General features: G+C 36.3%; 1 protein-coding gene and 1 pseudogene across 1 annotated transcript; one reads left to right on the plus strand and one right to left on the minus strand.

The window, feature by feature from the left end:
* The first annotated feature begins 2,046 nt into the window (after nucleotides 1-2,046).
* LOC140178073 (uncharacterized) lies at nucleotides 2,047-4,657 on the plus strand. Its single transcript, XM_072213181.1, has 5 exons — nucleotides 2,047-2,323; nucleotides 2,410-2,486; nucleotides 2,687-3,280; nucleotides 3,983-4,048; nucleotides 4,382-4,657. Exons 1-5 carry the CDS (start codon nucleotides 2,047-2,049, stop codon nucleotides 4,655-4,657), a joined length of 1,290 nt encoding a protein of 429 aa, XP_072069282.1.
* A 1,995-nt stretch (nucleotides 4,658-6,652) lies between these two features.
* Nucleotides 6,653-10,841, minus strand: LOC112736187 (uncharacterized; annotated as a pseudogene).
* Nucleotides 10,842-11,282: the final 441 nt, after the last annotated feature.

Consider the following 11,282-nt stretch of genomic DNA (forward strand, 5'->3'; position numbering starts at 1 on the left):
TCAAGAATGACAACACGACCCCTCAAAATAAAATTGATCCACTTCGGTCCCTGCCCCCTAATTCCGTCACACAACATGGTCTCTATGCGTTATTCTCCAGCGAGACTTGACAGAAAATGCTGAGCTGTCACGTTTGAAGCGTGATCTGTCACATGAGCTGGATGACGTGTTCATTCAGTGCCTAGGTGGACAAGTTCAAATGGACATGGGCTAAGTTGTCCAACACCTTCACCCTAAAAACGACGTCGTTTGCACGGGAATTAATGTTTCAGTTGCTTCTGAAACATTGTGTTTCCATAAAACCCCATCGTCCAGCCTTCACATTTACAAGAAAACCCTAGGAGAAAAGCTTCCTCACTTCTCGAGACCACTGTGGATGCTGGGTTGGTGGAGGGAAATGCTGACGTTGCTGCTTACAAGGGTGTTGACGACATCATAGTTGACGGAGGTTTGGTGGTGTTGTTGACGGACCTGGACGGAATCCTGTGACGACACTTCACACAGTTCAGGTTAGTGATTTTCTAGAAAGCATTTGTCCCTTGTGCTTTGTGTGGTCCAACATTTTAATTCTGCTTCTGACAACGCACCATTATTATCTGCAACCCTTTGTGGTCCTGGTTATGGAAAAGTTTAAATAACCCTAAACTTTGTGCATTTTTGTAAAAATTAAATAATGCAGTGATGGTCATTCGTGTTTAATCATTTTTATTGTTAGGGAGAGTTTATTAAAACTAGAATAAATCTGATTGCAGATGTCTGAATATATGGTCATTCTTGTGTTTCACCATGGGAGAAGATTTGTCAGAAACTCTGAGGGTGTTCTCTGCTACTTGGATGGTAAAGTGAAGAGGTTTTCCTTGTTAGACTTGGATTACGTAAATTTCTTTGACTTCATTGAATTATTTAAAGAATTGGGTTACCGGGAGTATAAGCAGATATTTTGGCTTGATATAGGAGAACCTAATATGGAAGATGGACTTCATAAAGGAGATATAGAAATTAATCAGATGAGGGAGGGTAAGTTGAGGTACAAGAAAACTGATGAGCTATACATCTATTTTGAACACGATGTGGACATGCCTGAAGTAGTTGAAGAAGATGTGGCTGGGGAGACTGTTGTGCTAGATTCGTCGTCATCATCATCATCTGATGATGGATATAATACAACAGAGGATGAGCCTTACAAGCCTCATCCTCCTGGATTTGAGATAGATGATAGTAGTAGTGAGGAAGAAAAAAAAAAGAAGAAAAAGGTTCCAAAAAAGGGAGTTTCAGCAAAGAAGAAGATGAGTAATGAGGCTGCTGGGTATGAAACTGAAGATAAGAGTACTGACGAGGACCAAAGAACTAAGAAGAAGAGTAGTGTGCCTAAAAAAAGTGTCACCTAAGAAGAATGAGAGTAAGAAGGGTGGTTCATCTAATAGTAGGCCAAGCCAATTACCAAGAACTGCTAAGAAGAGAACATCTAAAAAATATTCTGGTGTTAGAAGAAGGCATATCTTAAGAGATGGATTAGGCAAGGAGGGGATAGAGGGTCAAAATAATGGGCCTAGACCAAGTATTGGGGCTGGACAAACAAATCAGAGACATGGGCCTGTAGGTGGATCAGATGAGGGTCCTAGTATGGGTGATGGACCTAGTAACCCAAGCTCAGTCCCAACTGATGTGGAGATGGATAGTGATTATGAGAAACCATATGAGTATAAGAGTGAGGCTTTAATAGCCCAGTTTCTTCTGAGGATGAGGGAAGGACAGCATATGACTCTTTTAGTGAGGATACTGAGTATGGAGAGGTAGTGTTTAAGGTTGTTCAAATGTTCCCAACAATGGACTTGTTCAATAAGGCTTTGAAAGACTGTTTTGTATTTGAGGGAAAGGATGTGTTATACATAAAAAATGAGAAGCATAGGCTGAGGGTAGCATGTGCTGCTGAGGATTGTCTATGGTTGATTTTAACCTCATAGAATAGTACTAGTAGGTGTTTCCAAGTGAAAACTCTGATAGATGAGCAGACCTGTGCTAGAAAGTAGAGACTATGGTAGTAACATGGCCGATAAGAGTTGGGTGGCATCAAAACTCATTAAGAGACTACTTATCCATCCTGAGATGAAACCAAGACAAGCAATGGATTACATGACAGAGGAGTACAATGTGCAGCTTAACCCAAGGATGATTGCAAGGGCGTTGAAAGTAGCTAGAGAGGTGGTTGTTGGTAATGCACGGGCACAATATGAAAAAATTAGAGACTACTTGATGGAGATTCATCGGAGTAATCCTAGGTCCACAGCATTGATGGAGACAATACCACAGCATTGTTTGATAGGTTGTACATAAGTTTAGATGCTTCCAAGAAGGGTTTCATTCAAGGTTGTAGGTCGTTAATTGGTCTAGATGGATGCTTTTTGAAAGGCTATTATGGTGGTCAGTTACTGAGTGCAGTGGGCCAAGATGCGAACAACCATTTTTTCGTCATAGCATATGCTGTTGTACCTAATAAATGTAAGGACACCTGGAAGTAGTTCCTAACACTGTTGCAAGAGGACTTGGGATTAGTGACGCAGCATGGATGGAATTTCATAAGTGATCAGCAAAAGGTAAATCAAGAAATTGTGCTTAATTCTCTTGTACAATTGATGGAAGTTTCCTCTAAATAGTTTCTATGTTTCTGTTTGTCTAACTATTGCAGGGGCTAGACTTAGCTATCAAGGAAGTAATGCCTAATGCACACCACAGAAATTGTGTGCTTCATATTTGGAAAAACTTTATCAAGCACTTTAAGGACCAACAAACAAAGCAAATGGTATGCGAATGTGCAAGATGCACAACTTTCCAAGAATTCAATCGCTGCATGGAGAAAATGAAGACAATCAATTTGGGTGCATGGGAGTATCTCCAGAGATTTGATCCGGCAGTGTGGACAAAAGCTTATTTCAGTCATGGGCCGAAGGTGGATAATATTACCAAAAATATGTGCAAAGTGTGGAACGCCAAAATCGTAGAGTATCTGGAAAAACCAATCTTAACAATGTGTGAAGACTTAAGGTGCTATCTAATGAGAAAAATGACAACACATAAGAAGAATCTAGAGAATCACAGTGGTCACTTGGCACCAGTACAGCAGAAGAAATTGGATGAGTTTGTCAAGCCTAAAGCTAACAAGTGGAGAGCCATTTGGGCTAGAGACAATGATAGAGTGCTGTTTGAGGTTCATAGAGGAACTAGCAAGGTTGGAGTCAACCTTCAACAAAGGATCTGCACTTGTAATGTTTGGAACTTACTGGTAAAGTTGATTATTAATCCATCCTTATTTTACCTATGGTCAGCAGTTGAATTATAATTCATACTTTGACTCCTATGGTTACTTATGTTTTACTTTATACTTTGATTTATTGTCTTACTGTGAGATTGATATGTAATTCATACTTATATCTTGTGGATTGCATGTCTGGATTGTGTTTGTTTTTAGGAATGCCTTGTTGTCATGCTGTTGTAGCAATGTATAAAATTGGTCTTAAGCCAGAGGATCATGTGCATAAATGGCTCACCATGCAATCAATTAAAGCAACATACATGCATTGCATCAAACCAGTTAACTCAGAGGAGTACTGGACCCTTGTGATGCTCCAAAACGGAACCACCCAATATTAAGAGATCAGCCCCTTGAGATGAACGCAACTAAAGCCAGGAAAACCTTTGAAGTGACGTGCAGCAAGTGTGCTTGGCCATTACTACAAGACTTGTAAGAATGACCTAAAAGATCCAAACTGGCAACCATTGACAAAAAAGGAGAGAAGAGCTGCTAAGGGGAAGGGGTTGCAGATTGTACCCTTTGATCCAAACCAGAATAGAGGCCAGGTAATTAGGGTTCGAATTGGATCACTTTATAAATTGTTACGGGTTTAAGAATCACATCTGAAAATTATGAAGGGTTTATGTGTCTCGTTTTAAAATACCACTTATTATAGCTTGTTTATATAAATAGGATGGAGGTTCTAATGTTAATCTGAACAATGATAATGTACAACCTGCACCACCTATGGATCCACTGGTAATATCTTATTGTTGTTTAAGTTACATATTTGAGTCTCCCTATACTAACATATTTATGTTACTGTGATAGACAAAAGCAAAGAAAAAAAAAAAGAAAATTCCAAAGACATTACCCAAGAAGGATAATTCTGACCCTCAGGAATAGAGAGACGAAATTCTCTTTTCACAAAATTTACCCCAAGCAGAAGAGGTATAGTGATTTGTCACTATTATTTAACCTGTTTGTTACTTTTAACTCATTAATTTTTGGTTACAGGTTGCAAGAGAATCTATCAACCTGAATCAATCACCCCTTTAATCCAACTCTACCCCCAATCTTAATCATGCCCAGAGAAGAGAACACCTTATTGTTAGGCCTCCGACTGCTCCTATATCGGTTCCACCTTCATTTGGACTATCTACTCCACCACCTGTTCAAGCAGCATTAGGTCTCAGACCCTATGTTCCAACCGAACAGAATGTGAACCCGAGGACAACAACTACTAATGTCCCCTTTCAACAAAGTGTCATTTCTGCTGAGACCATGGCTGCAGCAAGTTCCGGGACTGCAACAAGACTTTTCAAGTTCATTCCTACCCCTGGGTTTAGACCTCCAAGGAATAATTGATCTCTGATATGTTGCTGTTGACATATATGATATCAAACTGAACTCCTTTTGTTATTATTTTGATGTCGGTGTTTACAAATTTAGGAAAAACTTTGCTTTATTTAAGTTTATGTATGCATGTTTAAGTTAGTTTAAAACTCTACTAGACTGAATTGGAAGATGTTTTGGGTTCAAGACTACATGTTGGCCTTCTTTTTGTTGTTAAAGGGCTATATGTTGTCCCTTTCTCATGCTAAACAAGGACAAGATTGGTTGTTTTGTGTACATGGTTTATATAAAGCATCTTTTTGGTTTGTTTATCCAATATTTTCCATTGATTAATTTGTGTTACTACATGCTCCTAGAATGTATCAAAGTAGTAACAGACCATTTTCATTGAATCAAATCATTATCTCATCTGAAACAACATACATACTTCTGAAGTTAATAACACAAATTAAAAGTTAAACAACATACACTTTTTAAAACAACATACACTTTAAACCTAGTATCACATAAGGTTTCCTGCTAGCCAAATGTCTTAAACAAATTTAGATATCACAATTCCAAATACAAAAGCAATAACCATAGCTTTAACACTAACACAGCTAGTACCACTATTGGTATTACAATTTTTAGTTTCCAACTCTAACCCAGTAACTCAACCCTCTAGTTTCCTGAGTTTTTCAGCATCAACAATAGCAACATCAGGTATCTGACTTTGATCTAGCTTCCAACCTCAATAAAAGGAGAATTTCTGGGTAACTCTTCAAATGATGCAACATAATTATCCAACCATGTAAAAAATTTGCAATGCGGTGTTGAAATCTGTAGAATATATCCACAGCTAAGAAGATGTCACATGGAGTTAAAATCAAAGAAACTTAAATTAAATTTCAGATTACCTTGAAGTATGGACATCCATAAAATAACTTGTTAGGGTTTAGTTATGTTGAGGAGAGAAATAGTATCGCATGCGCCCCACAACGGCATCGTGGAGCAATGAACTTCTTCTTCTTCTTCGACGCACCAACACTTCCTGCACATACGCTTAGAGCACTTTTGCCTTCCTCTTTAAAAACTTCTCTTCCACTCCCATCAATGGAACTCGACGCTGGTTCCTTACTGCTGCTCATGCCTCTGCTAGGTTTTTTTGTAAATGTGAAGGCTGGACGATGGGGTTTTATGGAAACACAACGTTTCAAAAGCAACTGAAACGTTAATTTCTGTGCGAACGACGTTATTTTTAGGGTGAAGGCGTTGGACAACTTAGCCCCTGTCCATTTGAACTTGTCCACCTAGGCACTGAATAAACACGTCATCCAACTCATGTGACAGGTCACGCTCAAACGTGACAGCTCAGCCTTTTTCGTCAAGTCTCGCCGGAGAATAACGCACAGGGACCGCGTTGTGTGATGGAATTAGGAGACAAGGACCGAAATGGGTTGATTTCATTTTGAGGGGTCGCGTTGCCATTCTTGGAATGGACAGAGGCTGGGTTGGTAGTTCACTCCGAAAAAAATACTGGGGACGAAATAAATTTTCGACCTCTACGTTAGGAATCAAAATCGTACTTAACCCTACATAATATGATTATGAATTTATTATAAAAACAAAGAGAGTAATTAAATATAAAATTTAGTTATATACTTATATTTACAAAATTATCTTCATATAAAAAAGGTAATATATTAAAAATTTGTTTTTATTTCCATATTTTATGAAATTTTATTTCATTCATCTTTAAGTTGGTTTAAGTCAATAAATATTTATACATATATTAAAGAAGACTATAGAGAGATACGCAAAAATTGTCTTATTCCAACTAAATGATAGGAATGTACATTTTAGATTCAAAATAACTCTAAGTATATATGAATATTATACGTTTAATATCTCATAGATAGGGCTCACGCTTTTTGCCAAATTAAATAGGCAGGATAGAAATTGTTATCATATTATATTTTAAAAATTTTTGAATTTATCAACTAATTGATATTATATTAAAAAAATGTCTGCAAAACTAAAAATATTTGTTTTTTGATATTTATATAAATATATTTTAGACTATTTAAAGAGATCAAAATTTACATAAACAGAACTAAAAACAAAGAAATAAAAAGAGATGAACTAATTAAAGGAACTTAAAAACACTATTTTTTTGGAGACTAAAATGAAAGAGAGGTAGCATCATTGGAGTTCATATTCAAATACTCTCCATTCTTTGTGTTATGATCAGAAAAGCAGAATCTAATGCTCTCTTCCTTCTTATGATTCTCATCAACTTCTTCACTTGAAACAATAGCTACTTTTCTCCAATTGCACCAGATTCTCAACATCAAATATAACATCACTAAGCATATCAATGTTGAAGTAAAAACAATGGCAACTATTATTGCTGCCACTTCTGTGTTTGACATCTGAATTTTCTCACTAGAAGATTCTGTGCAAGAAACCAATAATGGTGGTCCACACAAGTTGGCATCATTGTTGAGGAATGAACTCATTGGAAACTGTGAAAATGTTGAAGGAATCTTGCCATGAAGGTGGTTGTTTGAGAGGTTCAAAACATGGAGGCTTGTGAGTTTGCCAAGTGAAGGAGGAACTTCACCTTCAAGTTCATTGAAAGAAAGATCAAGTCTTTCAAGCTTCATTAGGTTTCCAATGGATGATGGAATCACCCCAGAAAATTGGTTTCTGCTTAGGTCCAATATTACTTGCAGCTCAGTTACCCCTCCTAGCTCAAATGGTATATTACCTAATATGCATATCAACAATATACATATAATTCCTTACAATATATCATTTTAGAGTAATGTCCTAAATTCGTTTTTAGTTTGACAATTTAACTCTCAACAAATTTTAATTAATAAATCAGTTTTTAATTTTTTATTTTGTTGGACGCATTAATTCTCATATTAAATTTTGTCTAAAATGTTAGGATAAATAAGATATTAGGAATGTAGTATTCTTTGTAGTAGTAGTTCTTATATATTCACAATTAAAAGATAGTCGAAGAAAAAAATTATATTTGACTGGAATTTTTTGTAAAATTATCTAATATGTCACATCAACACATGTACAAATATTAGATACGTAACGATAAAAGGTATAATTTTAGAATAGTATCCTAAATCCATTCTCAAAGAGTTTTTAGTCGAACAATTTAATCCTCAACGAATTTTAATTAACAAATCAGTTTTTAATCTTTTAAGACATTAATTCTCATGTTAAATTTTGTCTAAAAAGTTAGACAAATCAAATATCAAGGATGTAGTACTCTTCACACGAGTGGTTCTTATATATTATATTAACCATCGAAAGAAAAGATCTCTATTTGATGGAATTTTTTCATATATTTATAAATTCTATTGGACTTAGAAATGATACATTGGAAGACTCAAAAGATTATGTTAAAGATATGATAGTTTTTAAAAATTTTTAAAATTCTCAGATCAATTCCTTTTTATAGACGAACAATCTGATATAAAGACCGATTTGTTGAAGACTAAATTGTTTGACTAAAACTTTGTTAGGAGCTGATTTGAGTTATTACTAAATATTTTATGTTAAGCATAAGAATATGTTATTGAAAATGAAAAATGTATAGAAGAAGAATCTTAGTATAACATACCAGTTAAGAAGTTGTGTGAGAGCCTTAGCTCATAAAGCTTTGTGCAATGCTGAATTGTTGATGGAATGAGGCCAGAGAGGCTATTACTTTGCAAGTTCAAGACATTGAGAGAAGTGAGGTTTCCAATTTCATGAGGGATTTCACCTGAGAGATTGTTGTGATGGAGAGAAAGCTTAAGTAGATTTGAGCATTCACCAATCTCATTAGGTACCTTGCCATGGAAGTCATTGAATGAGAGGTCTAATTCACCAAGTTCTTTCAGTTTTCCCAACCATGAAGATATTTGACCAGTGAATCTGTTATTATTGAGCAGAAGGTGTTCGATATTATGACACAGTGAGAGTTGTGGTGGCACATCCCTGTTAAATTGTTGAATGACAGATCAAGAAAGTTGAGAGCTGAAAGCTTGCCTAATTCAGAAGGAATGCTTCCTGTAAGGCAATTCTGCGCGAGCCGGATACGAACGAGGTTCGACGACTCTGCTAGACTAGAAGGGACTGGACCCGAGAAGCTGTTGTTGGTTAAGTCCAAAACAGTGAGAGAATTTGAGCCAGTGAGAGGAAACAAACTTCCACTGAACTTGTTGTGTGAGAAATTAATGATCTTTAGGTTCATGAGAAGAAAGAGTGAATTAGGAAGAGGTCCTTCAAATGAGTTATTGTAAAGGGTAATGGTACTAAGTTCTGAAAGGTAACTGAATGTGGAAGGTATTGAACCTGAAAACCTGTTATCTGCTAATGCCAACAACTGTAGCATCTTACAGTGTCCCATGCTTGAAGGAATTGGACCTGAAAACTCATTCTGCCTTAAATGGAGAACAACTAAGTCCTTAAGCTTACCAATATTCTCTGGTATGTTCCCAGAAAATTGATTTCCAAAGAAGTCTATTTCCCTTAGGCTTGTGCAGTTTGTTAACTCTTTTGGTATAGGTCCATTCATCTGATTATCATAAATGTAAATGGTGTTCAATCTCTGTAGTCTTCCAATTTCATCTGGAATTCTTCCTGTGAAGAAGTTGCCAAACAAGAAAAGACCTTGTAACGTACTAATATTTCCGATTTCTCGAGGCAGAGAACCGGTGAAACTGTTGTTATTCAACACAAGATCTGTGAGGTTCTGTAGTTTGTCCAAATCAGAGGGAAGTTCTCTGTTGAAGCGATTATCCGAAAGATCTAACTGTTGAATTGAGGAGCAGTTGAGTATCTCCAATGGAAACTTCCCAGATAGCTCGTTCCTTGCCACGAACAACTGCTCAAGTTTTGAACCTCTGAAGCAGAAGCCACTTGGGATACTACCTGTTAAAGCATTATCCGACAGAACCATAGTTACAAGATTCTGTAGTTTGCTGTTAAGGAGTGTCAGTGATCCAGAGAGGTTATTTCTGGACAAGTCAAGCTTCTGCAGCCGGCTCAAACCATTGACTTCCGAAGGAATTTCGCCATTCAATTTGTTTCCAAGCAAATTCAGGTATGTCAAGTTTGAAAGACTACTCAATGATGAAGGGATTGAACCAGATAAACTGTTATTAGCCAAATTCAGAATCTTCAATGTTTTGAGTGACCCTATAGAAAAGGGTATCTCTCCTTCAAGCATGTTGTTCGATGCTGCGAAATTTTCGAGCTCTTCACAAGCTTGAATCTCTTGGGGTATGATGCCACTAAGACTGTTAACCTGCAAATCAAGTGTTGTTAGATGCTTCAAGTTACCAATCTCAGTTGGTATGCTTCCGTTAAGGTCGCAATTGGCCAGTCCCAACACTTTCAACTCACTCAATTTTCCAATGCTATTCGGAATTTCGCCTTTCAGCATGTTATCTCCAAGTCTAAGAACTTGCAACTTGTTCAAATTACCTATCTCTGCAGGAATTTTACAAGATAGATTGTTTGAGTAAAGTAGCAATGTACTTAGATTTTGAAGATTACCAAGCTCAGAAGGGATGCATCCGGTGAGAGAATTCGAAGACAAATCAAGCTCTTGAAGATGAATGAGGTTGCTGAAATCAACAGAGATAGAACCTGAAATTCCCGAGCTAGAAAGATTCAAGCCTACAACATGTGTCTCATCATCATCATTATCATCCACTTCTTCACATGTTAATCCATTCCAGCTACACAGATTTGTTCTTGGAGACCAGTTTCTCATGACTTCTAATGGATCAACAAGTTCTGATTTGATTCTCAGAAGCCAATAGGAATCTCTTTCACTATCTGCAAGAGTTGTAACAAAAACTGTTTGCAATATGGTAAACAATAGAAAACAATGGCACATGAAAATGGAATCCATTTTGGATTGGACCAATTTGAGTTTCATGCTAAGGATTTAAGAAACTGATAAAATGGTCCAAAGGGTAAGCTCTGAGAGGCAAAAAAGAATCAACAAAGGCTCAAATTCTGAGAAGCAGGGAAGGAAAGTAGCAAGAAAAGAATAGAAAATGAAGGAAGAAGCAATAAGCAACAATTGTACATGAAATTCTATAATAAGATGTAAGATCATAATCAAACGAATAGTAGTTCTAGTGGAAGAGTAGCCATGCTAAGTGTGAAAATAGAGTTTTGAGTTTTTTGCAGATATGGTAGATTATGAACTTGTTCAACTTACAATTTATCTGATTAAAGTGTAGATACCTTTGCACCTTTTGAGTTTCAACAACTTTTTCATCTTTTCCAGTATTGGCAACAAATAAAATATTTTACTTTGTGGCATGTGTAATTAAATTTTAAAGCATAGGATATGGTGTTTTTCATTAATGGTGCACTCGTGCATAATAGAAAAAGGTGACATCATAATGAGGTCACTTTCTATCCTTCTACTAATATTGCTTTTTTAAGGAAAAAAAATCATAATACAAATTCTTAAATGTATTGAAAAGAAGTTTTGTCGTAAGTCAACAGGATTGCAAGTGCTATGGTCAATTCTACTACAAAATTGTCAACCCAATATGCATAAGTTGGTTACAATTTTGCTACATTTATATATATATATATATATATTTTTTTTATAATACACACTATT

The sequence above is a fragment of the Arachis hypogaea genome, chromosome 13 (genome assembly GCF_003086295.3).
Source record: "Arachis hypogaea cultivar Tifrunner chromosome 13, arahy.Tifrunner.gnm2.J5K5, whole genome shotgun sequence".
Classification (NCBI taxonomy): Eukaryota; Viridiplantae; Streptophyta; class Magnoliopsida; order Fabales; family Fabaceae; genus Arachis; species Arachis hypogaea.

Excerpts from the sequence above, each read along its gene's own strand:
- LOC140178073 (XM_072213181.1), top strand. The coding sequence starts at position 2,047 with ATGGCCGATAAGAGTTGGGTGGCATCAAAACTCATTAAGAGACTACTT. Across the intron at positions 2,324-2,409 it reads ACCACAGCATTGTTTGATAG|GCTATTATGGTGGTCAGTTA; the intron begins GTTGTACATAAG and ends GCTTTTTGAAAG. Across the intron at positions 4,049-4,381 it reads CACCACCTATGGATCCACTG|AGAAGAGAACACCTTATTGT; the intron begins GTAATATCTTAT and ends AATCATGCCCAG.